Below are 19052 nucleotides of genomic sequence, written 5' to 3'. Positions count from 1 at the left end.
TCTACAACAGTGCCTCACACATAGTTGCCAAACTTATATTAGAATATGTAAACTAACCTATTAAGTTTGTTCATCAGTTCCTAACAAGCTATAAATATGATGTCGTTGTTTTAATTGTTGGAAGTGCATGAGGCTCCATAACTTCAGGTGTTCCCGCAGCTGCTGTACCAGTTGGCTTCTTTTTGTGTGTGTGTGTGTGTGTGTGTGTGTGTGTGTGTGTGAGAGTGAGAGAGAGAGAGAGATCCAGTTGTGATTTTTTTTCCCCCTAACTTTTTTCTATGAAAAATATTGCTCCTTCTTTAACTATTGGTTACTTTGTTTTTTGCTATATTTGTTGGTGCTTCATGGTTTTATATAAAATAATCAAATGTCACATTATTATTTAAATAAAAATCATTGCCTAGAGGCACTTATTCAGGAGTCCAAGAGCATGACCGTATTCCATAGACTGTAACTATTAGTTGGGCTTCAAAATTCCAAACTGTATTCAAAGGATTGTGGTATCAGCAATGTTACCAAGGGGTTATAAGAATATGTATCTTAAATTCTGTTTATTTCTCAATCTTTCATACTTTATCTTAGTAATTTCAATTACTCTTCTTCATAAGTAGTACTTGTGTCATGCTCAGATTGGAAATTAGTTACTAGATGTATAATTGTGGTGGCATCAAAATACATATTGAAAGGAGTATATTTTCAAACTGTTATTTTTGTGGCATAATTAACTAAATAGAAGTTTGTGTCCCCCAGAAATTCTCCTCCATTGACATTTTAACCAGTGAGTGGTTTATATACTTCACTTCTAGGAATATTAACTTTTTTGTGAGTAATTCTCAGCAATTAAGAAAAATCCAATAAAATATTCCTGGTAATTGATATACTATTGCTAGATATTAAATATTAATAATTATTTCAGTGTTTTATTTTGTAGATGGTCATTTGATCAGCAGTACAAAATATTTCTATTTAGTGAATACTCATGATTACATACTTGAGATTCTGTTTTATCTAGTTAAAATTTTTCTTTTTGATGTATATTTGGGTGGATATGGATATCTGCTCTATAATTTCTCTGTGCACTAATATTCATCTTTATATAAATGTTTCCAATAATTCATATTATTTAACAACTTAAAAAGTTTAACTTGTGTTTACTGTGTACTCTTAAAAATGTTGTCCCCTCATATTATTGTTGGGAACTTGGAAACAAAATGAGGAAATGGAGTATAGTTTTACATTTAAATCTCAACTCTCCTTCCCTTGCATTTCTTTCTAAATAATTTTATCACATTTATACACAAATAGAATATCAGTTTGTTTATGGGATCATAAAAATGGCATTGTACTAATTGTAATCTCTGTTGACTTTATTTAGTATTATGTTGCTAAGATGCATTCATATAATGTCACTATAGCCCATTTGTTTTGAATACTGTGTAATTTTGCCTTGCGTGACAATTAAACAATTTGGTGTACACTTTTCCCCTGGCTGTGTTTGGGTGACATCTGGGTTTTTGCTACTATTAATAGTGCTGCCAATATCAAACTTCAGAACAAGTTGTACCAATTCATACTCTGTTAATCAAAGATTTAAAAGATTCTATGGCTACACATGTACCGCCTTTGGTATTGTCATGCTTTAAATATTGCAAATCAAATATATATAAAATATCTCATTGTATTGCTAGTGTACTTTCCTGTCAATAAGGAATGATGGATATCTTAATGAATATTATTGGCTCTATGTATTGCCTTTTTCTGTTGTCCTTTTTTTCCTTGTGTGTTATTCTGTGTTCCGTTTGACACAGGAATTTTCAAGTGAGGCTTTTTGATGTTTAATAGATAAATATATCTGTTGTCTGTAGGCATGTTATGGGGATACTTTTTTTGAGACAGGTTCTTTCAGTATTGCTCAGGCTGGGCTCAAGTGATCTTCCTGCCTCCTCCTATGTAGTTGGAAGTATATAGGTGTGTGCCACCTGGCTCACGAGATAGGAATGTGTTCTGTCTTTTCTATTTAAATAACAATATTTTTGTAAGTATATTCATAAAAATAAATTTTTTCTTCTCTCATTGATTTAAAAATCTCATTTATCATGCAAAATTCCATGTGTATATGGTCAATTTATGGTTTCTCGATTGTATTCTGTTGCTATTTTATGTACATAGCCTCAAACAATTCTGGCTTATTTTAGGGCAATGAGCTTTTGAGGCTTTTAGCAATTGCAGTTATTTAAAAAAGAGATATTGGAATGTTTTGGTATTCAGAAGTAAACAAGTTAAACAAGGGGACTTCAAACTACATCAAGATAAGTTTTCAACTTTTTAAGTCATGCTCTAGAATATCTTAATTTGGACTAACTGTTCAATAGTACTATACTACTATTTATAATAAGGTAAATTTAAATTCTCTCCTGGAATTGAATGAAAATAATAAAGCCTACAGGTTTTTTTGTTTTGTTTTTCAGGGGATACCAGGGATTGAACTCTGGGGTACTTAACCACTGAGCCACATCCCCAGCCCTTTTTTTTTTTTTTTAAATTTAGAGAGAGTCTTACTGAGTTGCTCAATTCACAGTCCTCCTGCCTCAGCCTCTCCAGCCGCTAGGATTATAAGCGTGCACCACCGTGCTGACTAAGTTTACAGATTTAAAACATGCATTGGGCAGTGGAAATAATCATAAGCAACTTATTTGAAGAGTTATGTCTAACAAAAATTGATGTTGGAAGATAGGCCAAACAGTATTTGATCTAAAATATGCAAAAACTGCAAGATGAAAATAACTGAAACATTCTCCACTTTTCAGAATTTACTCTGAGCTTATTAAATGCTTCAGCTGCTTCTAAGAGATTTTTTTTCCAATATAAAAATACTATGGTCTATAGGAAAAGGATTATATTGGGAAAATTTTTATTCTTTAGGAAATAATGCCATTTACATGTTTTCAGATAGATCTCATTAAGACATTGACTAATATATGAATACATACCAGGAACATTTTTTTTTTCTTTTTATTGTTCCTTAATCATCAGATTATCAATATGAAGAAGTTTGTTTTAAGAGTTTACAAACAGGACAGTAAGGATCCTTTTCCATGTAAACCCTAGAACTAACAGATTTTACAAAAACTTGAAATATATATTGGAATTATGTTGCATTTATAGATCAATTTGGGGAAAATAGGCGTCTACAATAAAAGTTTTTATACTTTTAGCAGTCTTTCACATTTTATTAAATGTATTCCTAGGCTCTTGATTTTCTTCAATAGTATTATAAGTGGTAATTTTCCTAAGTTAAATTTTCTAATTTTTTCCTTTATTGGCAATGTTCACAACTAACGTGTATTAAGCAAGCTATTTCAACAAAAGATCATGAGGTAAAAGGAGTTTATTTGTCCGACTATGAACTTACAAATGTAAATCCTGGGCTGGGATTGTAGCTCAATAGTAGAATGCTTGCCTCGCATGTGTGAGGCCCTGGGTTCGATCCTCAGCACCATATAAAAAAGATTTTGTGTCCATCTACAACTTAAAAAATACTTTTTAAAAATGTACATCCTGCTATTAATTTTCTAAAAACTATTTTGGAAACAGTAGTAATAATAGTAATTTTGCCAATATGTGCATGCACACACACACACAAACACTTTTAAGTTCAGTTTAAAAACCCTTTAAGAAGTCACTTTTCTTATTATTTTTTCCCATTTACTTACTGTGCCAATGACTTAACATACATTTGCTTGTTGAGTTTAATCCCCACAATAAATGGATGAATATGATATTTTATAGATGAGACTTTAAATCATAACTGCTTACCTTGTGCCACACACTTAATATGATTCAGATCTCCTTATAACCTAATACCTTAAATGTTTGATCTAGGAGGTTCCCTGTAATGGTAACATTTGTGCAGAGACTGAACAAAATAAAGATTCTTTGGAAGATCAAAGGGAAGAACATTTTAGAGATAGCAAGTGAAAGGGCCCTGGAATTAGGATTAAGCCTTTTAGAATAGTAAAAGAAAAAACTTCACTGTAGCACCATAGAAACCAAAGATAGAGGCTGGGGAGAAGGAGCCCTATTGTAAAGGTTAACTAGCTAGTTCTTACCCATGGAGTGAAATTTCAGCCCATAGCCTATAAGCCAAGAATGGTTTTAAAAGACTATATTTGAGGACAAAATGAAGGCATAGTAAAAATTATATGTGGTCCATGAAGCTTAAAATATTACATTAGCCTTTTGCAGGAAAAATAGATTAGGTTTTATTGTAGCAATCTGAAGAAGTGTTTTTTTGTTTTTGTGTTTTTTTGGGTTTTTTTTGTTTTTTTTTTTATGTGTGTCAGGCAGGTTATAATAGGGCTTGACACATTAGGATTTAGGAAACCAACTAGGACCTATGTAATAACCCTGGGAAGAGATCAAGGTGCGCACTAGGTAAGAAGTAAAGGCAGGGAAAGTGATTGGATTAAGGGTATTTTTAATGATAATGCTGAAGGATTGAATTGGGTATGCCTTATTTGGTTCTACATTTTTGTTTCAAAAGGAATGCATACATTAGTTAATAATCTTTAGCATATAAAATAAATTGTTCCCTTCACCTAATCCTCTACTTTTTAATGCTATCCACTATTAAAAATTTGCATGTCCTTGCAGACTTTTTTCATTTGTTTAGAAACGCTAACATTGCTTTGTAACTTTGATTTTCTTCCACTTAATATGTTGTTCACAATCTTTATTGATACACAGAGATTTGACTCTTTCATTTTAGTGGTTGCCTATATGGTATGCATGTACCAAAATATTTTTATGAAAGAATGTTTAATATCTTGCCAGTCTTGTAGACAGAAAAACCACACTGAGCATATGTTAAACTTCAAACTTTGTTTCTAGGTCTCATGCTGTTGCATGTGTCAATCAGTTTATCATTAGTAGGACTCAAGCTCTGATGTTGCACATTGATTCTTTTATTGAGGTAAGATTTGTCACCACCCCATTTGTTTTCAAGAATGTTAAATAATGCTAGCAGCACGTATTTTTTTTAAATAACTTATAATTGTGAATAGTATTTGACTTATTATTTCTGGTAGTATTAAAATTGGATACAGTATAGACTTTGAAATTTTTATTAGCTGAAAATAAAAATTTTTCTGCTTGTAATACAAACATTTATTATAAGGTGTAAGTGTCTGTTTATCTTGATACTTTAAAAGTTTTCCTATCAATATATTGTTCAGATTGTATATGGAAGTTATTCCAGTATTTGAAACATGAAAAACTGGTAAGGTTGGATAAAGTTGCCCAATAAAGAATCTGAAAGTATGGACTAAAAGGACATAGTAATTACCTTCCATTGAACAGTGGGCAGCATATGATGTGGTCCCATAACATCAGTATGTAGTAGGCTATACTATTTAGGTTTGTATGAATGGACTGTGATGTGTGCAATGATGGAGTTGCCCAAAGATGCATTTCTCAGGTTGTGTCCCCATAGGTAAGCAGGGATTTCTGATGTTTTTTGTAAAATTAGAGGTGTCAAGGGAAAAAAATGAACTGTTGTATCTCAGCAAACAGCTCTAAAGACATTTTTTGATAAAAGCATAGTTTTTTGGCCATGAACCAGAAACAGTACATTTACTTTTCAAAACGTCTGTTGCTTGAGAACAGTTGAAGATATTAAGGTTCCTTAGGCATCTTCTCTTCTATTTATTTTCATTAAATGAAATTTAATAAAATGGTCCATTTCTTTTCACCTGTTCTTAAAAATCCTTTAGAGATCATGCTGCTGATAATACTGTTGAAATCCTGGGAGGAAGGGAATCATAGGGGTATTTTTTTCTTTGCTTAATTTTTAAATGGATTGGCTCCTTCTGAGGATTTTTTTGTAATTTGTAATTGAACCTAGGATGCTTTACCACTAAGCTGCATCCCCAGTTCCTTTTATTCTTTGAGATAGGATCTTGCTAAATTGCTGAGGCTGGCCTCAAATTTGATCCTCCTGCTTTAGCTTCCAGAGTCACTGGGATTACAGGTGTGTGCTACCACATCTGACTTGATTTTGGGGTTTGTTGTTGTTTTGGTTTGGTTTGAGGTTTTTGATATTGTGTCTCACTGTGTTGCCCTCAAATCCTTGGGCTCAATTAATCTTTTTGCCTTTGTCTCCCAAGCAGTTGGGATTACAGGTATATACCATCATCCCTGGCTCTTTCTGAGCCCCCTGCCCCTAGTATACCTGCAAGGTGTTTTTAGTATACTTTTGAGTGGAGATAATACAATGTACTGGGTAGTGTTAGAAAATCTTAGATAAGGGGCTGCAGTTGTATCTCAGTGGTAGAGCGCTTGCCTAGCATGGATGAGACACTGCATTTGATCCTCAGCATCAGATAAAAATAAATAAAATAAGCTTACGCACCTGTAATCCCAGCAGCTGGGGAGGCTGAGGCAGGAGGATGAGAGTTCAAAGCCAGCCTCAGCAAAAGCAAGGCGCTACAACTCAGTGAGACCTGTCTCTAAATCAAATACAAAATAGGGCTAGGGATGTGGCTCAGTGGTTGAGTGCCCTTGAGTTCAATCCCTGGTACCCCCAAAATAATAATAATTAAATAACATTTTTTTTTCTTAATTTTTTAAAGTCTTGGACAAGACTGCCTAGGTTCTATCCTCAGCTTTGTAGTTATGTGACCTTGGGTATTTTATTTAATTTATTTAATGTTTTTCTATTTTATCATCTATAAATGGGACTGACATTGACTTCCCTTATTGTGTTTATTATAAAGCTAGTTGCTATAAATAAAATAGAACAGGGCTCACCACAAAACAAGCTTCTTGTGTTAGCTGTTATATTTAGAGGTAATAGAGGTTTCTCTTGTAGTCATAGTAGCATTCTTTCACAGCTTAATAAAAGAAACAGTTATAGATATACCAGTATCTTATAAGGAAATATAATTTAGAATAAAAGAAACTCTCTTCTGGAGATAAAAATCCTCAGTGAGTGGGTCAAGAACATCTCCTTGGGCTTGGGTTGTGGCTCAGTGATAGAGTGCTCGCCTAGCATGCATGAGGCACTGGGTTTGATCCTCAGCACCACATAAATGTAAAATAACCTAAAACTTAAAAATAAATATTTTTTAAAAATCTCCTGGCATTTTATAATGTTTTACATTACTGATAAGTACCATAGTAAAGCATCTTTGCTAATCCTACATGATAATAGACCTATAAGGAAATAACTGGCACATAGTGGCCCTTCAGTAATAATTTGCTAAATGGATTAGTAGACTAATCATTTTCTTTAATTATGAATGTTTTCTTCAGGGGCTGATGTTATGTCTGCTAAGTTTGACAGAATGTTAATGAGGAGTCTATTTGTTACCAGTACATATACCTTGGCAAACCTGGGTATTCATTCAGTAATAGTAGTAATGAAAATAATGGGTACATGGTGATTAATTGAACGCATAACACTGTCACCCTCTAGCCCAGTTACTATTCTCTAAGAGGTAAAAAATGAATTAAATAGTTTTAGTAAAATTTAACGAAGGGTACGTGTGTAATATATAAGTAACACCTTCTGGGAAGAGCTTTCTTCTCTGGCCCTATAAAATATCTGTGATTAAAAGAAACCTACTGAATTGGATGTCAGAAATAGGAGCAGGACTTGGAAAAATTGAAGTTTAAAAAGTGCTACTTTAACAGTACTTCACCTAGTGTCACATTTAATCATTGCACTTCTCTTTGGTCTTTTTTGTAATAAAGTTTCAGGTTCCAGGAAGGGAGAAGGGAAAGGAAAGGGGAAATAATAGGAGGTAATACTGGCCAAATTATATTGTTAAATTGTGTGCTTATATGAATATATATAACAACAAATCCCACCATTGTGTACATCTATAATGCACCAATAAAAACTGGAAAAAACAAAATTTCAGATTCATTTTTTTAGAGAGACTGATTTTCTGAAGAAAAAAAAACATTGGGACATATTGGATTTTGTGTATTTTTTTTTTTTTAATGATTTTTTTTTTACTGCTTTCAGTGTGTGTAGATAAAACTTCTTGAGTGACTTAAGGAAAGCTTCATTGTTTTTTTCACATCCTCATTTGCAACCTCTGCAAGAAATAACTTCTTTCAATGGAAGCTTGTTAATAGTGAAGTTAGAGTAAACTTAAGAATCCAAACAAAACAAATTCAGATTCCTCACTGGCTAGGCCTACCATTACTGAGGGATTACTGGATGTCTGCATTTCCTCCAGAGGTTTGTGACTTCTGTAGAGAAGAAAACTGACTATAGGATTTTCAGGTAGCAAAGTTTTGACCTTGTGGTATTTAACTGTAATGTGAACTATTTTAAACTGTCAGGAAATATTCTTGTCCCCACTGAGTGTAATCCTGAAGAACTTTTATCTCCAGAAAAAAGATAAATACAGAAAGCATTTAATTTCTTCTAAATTATATTTCCTTACAGATGCTTGCATGTCTATCACTGTTCTCCTCCCTATCCTTTGTTGATTTCCAGTTCCTTATCTGTAAAATTCAACCTTGATAACATGTTGGGAAACCATGTAGTTTAGCACGTACACTCCTCGTGGCCTAAACCAGTCAGTTCAAACGAATCCCACTATTGTACTAACCAATCACCCCTACCCAACTTGTTCCCGCCATTGAATGTGCTAATCAATGTTAAGAGTTATTGTTTGATTTTTCCCGCGGTATGGAATGATTTGCTGTGTGATGTTGTGACGCATAGAGTATAGTATCCCCCCAAAACCTATAAAACCTCACTGAATAAAAGACCGGGACTCACTCCCTGGGACCGCTTCATCGGGAACAGTTGTGAGTCCAGGCTCAAGCTTGCAATAAAGACTCTTGTGTGATTGCAAAAAAAAAAAAGATTAAATGAAATAATCTATTTTCCATTCATACATTCTTTTTTAGCTTGTAGAGGAACTTGTGAGGAATAGCTTTAAGATTGATTGCTGTAATTGCTATTATAATTCTTTTCCAGTAGTTGACTTTGTGAGCAGCAGCAATGTAGGGTTAGGTTGTTAACTAACCTCTGTTTCGGGGTGCCCTGTCTTCTAATGAAACTGTTTTGTTCTTATAAACAAAAATTAACTCAAAACACAACTGATTATACTGTAAGAGAATGGCTTTTCATCTGTTATCAAAATCTTTGGCAGTTGTTATACATTTAATTGTCTTTTCTAATACTGAAAGCCATTTAATTAAATCTTTTTTTTGGTATTATATCTTAAGTTTTCTTTAAAGATCACTAGCTTACGGATTTCTTTTTATTATACATAAACATTTCTAATATGTTGGAATTTTTTAACTAGAAAAAAATATTGTGTTTCTCATGCAATAGAATCTCTTTGCTTTGGCTGGTGATGAGGAACCAGAGGTACGAAAAAACGTGTGCCGGGCTCTTGTCATGTTGCTTGAAGTTCGAATGGATCGCCTGCTTCCTCATATGCATAATATAGTTGAGGTAACACAGATAGTTTAAAGACTTTCTTCATTGTTCCCTCAAGAAAAATATTGGACACAAGATACATAATGTGAAACTGGTTTTCTAATTTATATGACACATGGGGGATTATAAAATGAATTATGATTATCTTAAAATTAGTTATCTTTATGGTGATTCTTATTTCATAAGATTTAAGATACTATGGGAGGAAGTTATTTAAAGAATTAGAGAGCTTTTAATTGTAATAACCAGGAAATATTTACATTGAGTTTATAAAATGAGGGTCAGACTAAATAAGCAATAAAACTTTGGGAGATAAGTACCATATTATTGGGTTGTTGAAGTTGAAAATTTAAAAAGTTCCTTCCTATACCTTACTGGTAAAATTTATCTGATCTACTGTAAGTCATGAAAATGATATTGACCATTTTAGTTTCTACAGATCATTTAGATTTTTTTTTTTTTTTTTTTTTTTTTTCTTGGGAAGGAAGTTTTATCCTTCAAGAAAAATATCACTGGTAATCAGAAAAATTAAAATAGCAATGAAATATTTTTCACACGTAAGTTAATACAAGGTAAAAATAAATAATAAATACCATAGCTGTTGATGGAAGATATGGATATCTTGTGGAGTATAAATTGCTGCAGTCTTTTACATTATCATTTGGCATCTATCTTATGTGCATATATTTTCATTCAATAATTCCACTTCTACAGAGTTCTGACATGTTACAAATATACATGCCCAAAAATATTATTGCTTTCTTTTGTAATTAAAAAAAGTTTACCAATAAAAAATATGAGAATTAATTATTTTGATATGATATGACTGCAGTGCAATGATTTTAAATCATAAAACCATTTCTAAATACCAATTTGGATAGAGGTTCCAGCTATACTATTACCTGATAAGTAAAATATATATATAGTAAATTTATATCTGAAAAGTAAGTATCTATATATAGTTAATCAGATCATTTAGATTTTTAAAGGCTCTCTCAGTCTCCATGTAATGAAAGAAAATTGTTAGGAAATTTTAAGTATATCAATCACAGTTTAACCATCATGAAAGGAAGGGATTTTTCAATAACAAGATAGAAAATAAATTATTGTTTAGGCAGTACTCAGTACTGCTAGAGTCAAACTTATACTATCTATTTCCAGATTGCTGAATGTATTTTGTATTTTTACATGAATATTATATAGCCTTGCAAATACATCAAGGAGTATGTTATGTAGAGCCTCCCTTTCACTTTAAAAGTTCCTTATTATGTGGAGAGGGAGGATCCTTAAGAAACATTAGAAGAAGGCTTATCATCCATGGTGTGCAGCAACTTCCGTTCTCAAACATTAGGAAAATTAGTTCTAGAAATGAGGATATGTTTCAGCATAATTAGGATAAATGATGTTTTCTCTGATGAAACTCTCCTGTGAAGAGCCAGGTGGGGCTGGTTAAAAGATTAGTGAGAGTTTGGCATTAATCAGAAAGTTAAGAAATTTTATCACTTGCTTAGGTAACAGCTGGGGAGCCAAATTTATAATGTTACAGTTCTTTATTTAGCAATACTCAGCATAGGAGTAGAACATGATATGGCATAATGTGACAACTGTTGTGTTGCCTTGTTTTGTCAAGTGAGGCATTTGAGTCCAGAAGAGGAGCATGTATGCAGTAGGAATTCATCAGTTGACTCCCCAATTCCATCTCCAGGTGCATTGGGAAATCACGAATGAATTTCGTTTGATATGTTTGAATTTAGTTTGGTATGGTACAAGCCTGAGTTTACATTAATTATTAATTGCATTATTTAAACTGATTAATATTAAGGATTCTTTCTACAGTACATGCTACAGAGGACTCAAGACCAAGATGAAAATGTGGCTTTAGAAGCCTGTGAATTTTGGTTAACTTTGGCTGAGCAGCCAATATGCAAAGATGTACTCGTAAGGCATCTTCCTAAGTAAGTGTTCCTACTTGTAAATCATGCTTTGTTCTTAAATTTAATTTCTTAACAGTGATTCTTCCATGTTTATATTTTTATAAAATTCATTTTTCTGCCATCAGGGATTGAGGTTCTAAAGAAGTCAGGCTTAATTTTACTGTTGTTGAAAGTATAAAGAGTTTCAAGAATTGATTACCTTTTTTAAATTCCATGATTAATAAATTAGAATATTTTAATTCATAATTAATCTTGGACCATTTATGACATAGTTCTCTCTCTCTTTTTGACCTGGGGATTGATCTCTGGCACTAAACACTGAGTCATATCCCCAGCCCTATTTTGTATTTGATTTAAAGACAGGGTCTCATTGAGTTGCTTAGCACCTCACTTTTGCTGAGGCTGGCTTTGAACTTGCGGTCCTTCTTCCTCAGCCTGCCAGGCGCTGATATTACAGGCATACGACACTGTTGCTGGCATAGTTCTCTCTTAAATAATATTTCTACTTTGACCATGGATCCCAAGGTGGAATTTTTTCCTAAAGATGATTTCCACCAGTTGAGATGCTGCAAAATTTTATTGTTATCTATTTTTAACCCAAAATAGTGACTTTTAAAAGTAATGTTTACTTTTTTGAAAACACAGTATTACAGGCTCATGGAAGAAAATTAAATTGCAGAAGTCATCACTATATTTTTGATATGTTGGTTTTTAATGTTATTTTTCTGTGCAATCATCTTATACCAAATACCATATATTTAGAGCATTTGGGGAAGAATTAGATGTGATAATGTATAATGTGCTTAAAATTGCTTCTCACATATAATTAGTGCTTTAGAATATGATCAGTTTTAAGGTTTGCTCTTCAGTTTTTGTGTGTTGTGCAATTTCCTCTACAACATTAGTTTTTAACACTTAAATGACTGTACTGTTTATATCATAGTGTGCCCTGTTATATCTGTGCATACTATGTGCACATTTTTCTCATTGAGTATTTATTAGCTTTTTTTTTCCCAGTCATAAATAATCCTGGAAGAATAATCTTTCTTTGTCATAAGTGATTATTTCTTTACATTGGAATTCCTGGGAGTGATTTTTAACCAATATGTATGAGCATTTTAAAGTTCCTTATAAATATTACAGATTATTCTCTAGGCAATTTATACCTGGTTTAGTGTTTGTGGAGTTTTCGGGTGATTATACTACCTGGATGCTCAAAGATAATATTACCAGTGATTGTCTCATTGCTTTTATTAGTGTACATAAGGTTAACACTTCTTGTTCATTCTATTAAATTGTTTTGTTTCATGAATTAATTTCTTATAGATTGATTCCTGTATTAGTGAATGGCATGAAGTACTCAGATCTAGATATTATCCTGCTTAAGGTAAGGAAACTTCTGATGAATAGGGAAGATGACTTTTATATTGACCTGGTAGATTTTTAATTTGACCAATAAAACGTTAATTTAGAATAGGCCCTATGTAAATAGGCTGCCCGTTGCATATAATAGGCTACAAAAGTCCAAAGACAGAACAATGAATTTAAATGGTTATAAATTCTAGCTTAATTGATATTAGTTACAGTAAGATTATCATTAGTTTATCTTTGATTTAGACTACTTAGAGTTTATATTTAAATTATTCTTACATATGCTGCTCTGAATTTGATTCTGTTAGATTATACCACCTCATGGAAGGCAATATATAGTGCAGTTAAAGGGCTTGATGGCCTAATAGGTATTGTATGTTGGCCTTTGCTCCCTTTCACAAGGAACTATTTTCTGGATAGGGAAGTAGTTGTTGACAAGGAGGTATGCTTCAAAATCCTGTGCATTCTAGGCACTGTGACACACACCTTATGATTAGCTATTCAAGGTTTACAAGTTCAAGGCTAACCTAAACAACTTAGTGAGACCCAGTCTCAAAAATTTGGGGAGTACAGATGTGACTCAGTAGTAAAGTACTTGCTGAACATGTGTGAGACTCTGGGGTTCGGTCCCCTGTACCACAGAAAACAGTCCTTCACATGACCCCATCCCTGGATATTCTGATTTTTTTTTTTTTTACTTGTGTACATATTACTAGCTTAATGAATATCATGAAAAATTTCACTTTGAAAAAGGGTGATGTGGAAGAAGATGAAACAATTCCTGATAGTGAGCAGGATATAAGACCACGTTTTCATCGATCAAGGACCGTGGCTCAGCAGCATGATGAAGATGGAATTGAAGAAGAAGATGATGATGATGATGAAATTGATGATGATGATACAATTTCTGACTGGAATCTAAGTAAGTTGGAGAAGGAAAAATACAGTTGCCCACTTGGATAACAATTTTAATGAGCTTTAATTCCCCCATTGAAGTCATAATTTAGTGGATTTTAGTATATTCACACAACTATCAGCCATCACCATCATCAGTTTTAAGACACTTTACATCATCCAAGGAAGAGACCTCATCCTCATTATTGGTCATTCGCCATTTTCCCCTAACCCTAGGCAATTACCAAAATTTGTTCTTTCTCTATGAAATCTGTCTCTTGGGACGTTTCATGTAAATGGAATGGTCCTTTCTACTTTCATTTTCTTCCACTTAGCATAATGGTTTCAAGGTTTATCTATGTGATAGCATATATCAATACTTGATTCCTTTATACCACATTATTTTTCTATTCTTCTTCTGATAGACATTTGTATTTCCCTTTTGGCTGTTGTGAATATTGATTCCATGAACGTTCGTGTACAAGTTTTTATGCGAACATACATTTTCATTTCTCTTAAATATATGCCCAGGAGTGAGCTTGATGATGGATCATGTGGTTTCTGTTTATTTAACCTTTTAAGGAACCATCAGGACGTTTTCCAAAAGAGGCAGCACCATTTTATTTTCTCATCACCAATGTCTGAGGGTTTCCGTTTCTCTTATTATTACATCTTATTATTACATCTGTTTTTTTACTGTAGCTATTCTAGTAAATGTGAAGGGGTATCATTGTGCTTTTGGTCTGCATTTTACTTAGTCTCTGCTCTTGTATTTAATTATCAGACTTCTTACTAAAACTGTTTCTCAAAAGACTAAATATTTTGAAATGATAAAATAGGAATGTTGCCATAGCTTTTCATTAGTTTTTTTTTTTTTAATGCGTGATAATTTGCATGCTATCATATTCCTTTGAAATATTCAAAACTTGGGAATCTGTTGATTTTCAACCTTACCTTCAAGTTCACATAGCCTGTGCAACTGGCATTCTGACCCACACTAATTGGGCTGGGGCCAGTACACCTTTGTTTTATTTTTGGTTACTTGCTGATTTTTTTTAAACTACTGCTCTATTTCAGCGTTTCTCAACCTCAGCACTATTGGCATTTGGGGCCACATAATTAATTCTTGTGGAGGCTATTCTGTACATTATAGAATGTTTAGCAGCATCCCTAACTTCTGTCCAAAGATGCCAGCAGTGTACACACCGTTGTGACAACCAACAATGCCTCCAAACATTGCCAGAAGTCACCTGGGAGATAAAATCACCCCCAGGAAAGAACCACCCCCTTTTGTTAGTGTTGAAATTTCAAAAAATTTTTAGAAAGTGGTTAGGGGTTTGTATCATCTGCTCAGAGTATGTGATTTGATTAGATGATGGTAATTCTTGCCCTGTTACCTAGTTTCCTGTAACATTTTATTTAGAGTGCCTAATGTACAGACACTAGGCCAAGAACTTTCCAGTTATAGGTAGATAAGGAAACTGCAGAAAGACAAACTATTGCAAGATTAACGTAGGTACTACTGATAGCACATCCAGTATTAGAACCCAAGTCTCACCACTTAACAAGACAATCCAAAGTCTTCACTACTGTCACAAATTAACTGCTTGCATATCCCTGCTTTCAAGTTGAAGGGGCAGAAAAGATCAAGAGAATATGCTTATATCTACTAAAGTAGTACTGTGTGTGAAGCAGGGGAGGAGAGACACTTCCTCTTCACATCATTTTACTCATCTTTATATCCTTCCAGAAACTGCTTTTTTTTTTTCCCACATATGGTAAAACATATTAAAGTTGAAGTCAAATTTTCAAAAACAAAATTAGATTATATGCAATTTGCTGCTCTGCCTTTCTATGAAGCCTATATCTCATTTTATATCAGTCTTCTGTTGCATGTTAGTGTACTGTTCAGTTCTACGGATCCAGCATGCATATAGTGTAACTAAGATTCTTTTTGATGGTTAAGGTGTTACTTGACTGACATAACAGCGTTTTTTTGCTTTTTTGAGTGTATATTTATTTAGCCATGCTACAAGTATTAGGTGACACACATGTTTTCATCATTTAAGGCAAACTCCAACGAAATGTGGGGGAAAGAAAACCCCATAGTAACCCAAGACGGTCACAATCGCTCAGGACTCGTGAGAAACAATTCTCACCATAACTGTGAATTTCAAGATGCATCCTCTGTGATTCCATTTCTTTCTTTCCTACTCTAGAAAAGATGCCAGAAAATAATTTTTTTGTTTTGTTTTGTTTTTTAAGGGATAATCTATTACAATTGTATGGAAAGCAAATAATTCTCAGACTTCAGTGCTTCCATATAGAATGGCAACCAAGCATTTCCTTATATTTCCCCTTCCACCCATAACTTTGTCTGATGTGATGGCATTAGAATCAGGATTTTTTTTTTAAGAATTGTATCATTTCTAATATTTTGTAATTAGTTATTTGCTATTATTCTTATTTCACATTGGAAAAATTATTGTGCTTTATATTTTCATTGGTTTTTATCTAAGTTGTTAGGTTAATAAAATTCAAGTTATTTTATAGTTAATCCTTTGTAAAGAATATTTTCTAACATTTTATGCTTCATTTGGTGGTGACTTTTGTTCCAATTTATGGGCCTAACTTCCAGCCAAATGATTATATACTTGATTCTAAATGGTCTACCACTAGAAATGTTAAATGGAATTAATAAATGGGTATATTATTTTTCCTCAGGATTTTAACAGTAGGTATCCTATTTTGGAAGTATTGAATTGAGTGGAACAGTATTCATTTTAATTTTTCTATGTAGTCAGTAGAATTCTAGTCTGACCTCCATGTACAGAATTAAATGTCTGCATAATTATTTTGTTAATTCTTTGTCATAAAAGCATATTCTCTTTAATAGATTCTTTTCATGTGACTACCTTCTATTTAATTGAATTCTTAACTCTAAAGGTATGACTAAAACATTATACATATAGTATTTATGTTTAAGTATGTAACTAAGTGATAATAGAGATTAATATAATTATTTTTAATTAAATATTTTCTTAGGAAAATGTTCTGCTGCTGCCTTAGATGTTCTTGCAAATGTATATCGTGATGAGCTATTGCCACATATTTTGCCCCTTTTGAAAGAATTGCTTTTTCATCATGAATGGGTTGTTAAAGAATCAGGCATCTTGGTTTTAGGAGCAATTGCTGAAGGTAAGTCCATTTTCGATTATAAAGTCCTCCATACGTGGTATAAGGCTGGGCTACTTTAAGGAATTGTTACTCTGTAAGCAAAGAGGGTTCACTCTGGATTTACATACTGGATTATTCTCTGGTAAAGCCAGTATGGCATAGACAAAACTGTGGTCCATATTAAACTAAAAGAAATCATTGAATCCAAAAGCCATCTTGGGATAAGTTTCTATTTTGAACCATTTTTAAATGATTAAACAGTCTTGGATTTACTTCTTATCCTAGACAGGTCACTTTGCAGATATTTTTGTTATTGTAGAGGGAACAAAAAGGGCTCTGATGTCTGAAGCATTTTTGCTAGAAAAATAGCTTTGTTTTCTAAGAAGTTTGGGAAACCTGAGAAAAACAGGAGTATCATCCTATAGAGTTATTGTTGATCTTGTTTTGGTTGTAAACATTCATCTACAAGAAATAAAACATAGGCATTTCTGCAAGCTGTAATTTTTTAGCAGAGGTAAAATGAAGTCCTAATCCTACTAAAAAGAACTTCAGGGGAGCATTTAACTCTGTTTTCCATTATTTTAAAATAATGTTGGTATAGATTATTATAATATATACAGCAGTGAGAATACACTGAATATTTTTCATGGGTACATGTGTCACTTTTGTATTCAACTAAAAAATTTTAAACCACATTTGGCACCTTTTGAAAGTTTTTTGTTATTTTGTTTTTTTTCTAGGTTGCATGCAGGGCATGATTCCATACCTGCCTGAGCTTATTCCTCACCTTATTCAGTGCCTCTCTGATAAAAAGGCTCTTGTGCGCTCCATAACATGCTGGACACTTAGCCGCTATGCACACTGGGTAGTTAGCCAGCCACCAGACACGTACCTGAAGCCATTAATGACAGAATTGCTAAAGCGTATCCTGGATAGCAACAAGAGAGTACAAGAAGCTGCCTGCAGGTGGGACAAATTTATAACATAGTCTTTATTATGGAATTGGTAATTCAGTGAGAGACAAATTTTCAAACTTGTGATGGAATGTTGACATTAAACCATTAATGTAATATTTCATAACAGAAAACCTCAAGCAATAGAAGGAAGTTGTTTTCCTTTTTTTTTTTTTTTTTTTTGATACTGGGGATTGAACACACACAGGTGCTTAACCACTAAGCCATATCCCCAACCTTTTTTATATTTTATTTAGAGACAGGGTCTCACTTAAGTTTCTGAGGCTGGCTCTGAACTCAAGATTCTACTGCCTTAGCCTCCAGAGTCACTGGGATTATAGGTGTGTACCACAAAACTTGGCTCCTCCCTGCTTTTTCTTAGTGAATTTTTTATAGGACTGATATGTATTGTTGGGAATTGCACATTTTGTTAGGCTGATAAATTTCTATTTACAACTGTTATCTGATGTTTTTATGCATCGAAATGTGATTCTATCTGAATTTCATTCAGTCTTTGCTTTTCTTCCTCAATTTGTTCTTTTTTCCATTCAGTGGCTATGCTAACAGAGTTATCTCACATCCTTATTCTCTCAGACAACTGAAGTGTTGCTGGCAGGACTTCTACTCTTAAAGGAATAGCAAAGTTTGAGTAGATTCGTATTCTTAGTCTACAGGTCAATTACCGTAACTCCACAGAAAGTCCTACAAATTTATGGTTTGTCACTTATCATCTGTGACTTTTTTTTTTAATTTTAATTTGTTATGTATGACAACAGAATGCATTACAACTCATATTACACATAATAGAGCATAATTTTTCATTCCTCTGGTTGTACACAAAGTAGAGTCACATCCTTTGTGTCTTCATATATGTACTTAGAGTAATGATGACCATCACATTCCACTGTCTTTCCTATACTGATATACCTCTTCCTTTCCCTTCCCCGCTTTGCCCCCCCCTCCCCTTTGCCCTATCTAGAGTTCATTTAATCCTCCATTCCCCCCACCCAGCATATTATGAATCAGTATCCTTAAATCGGAGAAATCATTTGGCATTTCGTATTTTATGATTGGCTAATTTCACTTAGCATTATATTATTCAGCTCCATCCATTTACCTGCAAAGGCCATGATTTTATTGTCTTTTAATGCTGAATAATATTCCATTGTGTATATATACCACATTTTCTTCAGCCATTCATCTACTGAAGGGTATCTAGGTTGTTTCCACGATTTAAATATTGTGAATTGCACTGCT

General features: G+C 33.3%; 1 protein-coding gene across 4 annotated transcripts in view; it reads left to right on the top strand.

The window, feature by feature from the left end:
- Window positions 1–19052, top strand: part of Tnpo1 (transportin 1) — an 86702-nt gene that overhangs the window by 45406 nt on the left and 22244 nt on the right. For all 4 annotated transcript variants that reach the window (XM_015497808.2, XM_015497809.2, XM_048800148.1 and 1 more), the window contains exons 7-13: window positions 4891–4972; window positions 9359–9481; window positions 11303–11421; window positions 12727–12787; window positions 13525–13693; window positions 16711–16863; window positions 17583–17808. In XM_015497808.2, the coding sequence (XP_015353294.1) occupies window positions 4891–4972; window positions 9359–9481; window positions 11303–11421; window positions 12727–12787; window positions 13525–13693; window positions 16711–16863; window positions 17583–17808 (933 nt within the window). The remainder of the gene's footprint in view (window positions 1–4890; window positions 4973–9358; window positions 9482–11302; window positions 11422–12726; window positions 12788–13524; window positions 13694–16710; window positions 16864–17582; window positions 17809–19052) is intronic.

The sequence above is a fragment of the Marmota marmota genome, unplaced genomic scaffold (assembly GCF_001458135.2).
Source record: "Marmota marmota marmota unplaced genomic scaffold, marMar, whole genome shotgun sequence".
Lineage (NCBI taxonomy): Eukaryota > Metazoa > Chordata > Mammalia > Rodentia > Sciuridae > Marmota > Marmota marmota.
The sequence above is the reverse complement of the archived record's forward strand: the minus strand, read 5'-3'. Positions and strand labels throughout refer to the sequence as shown.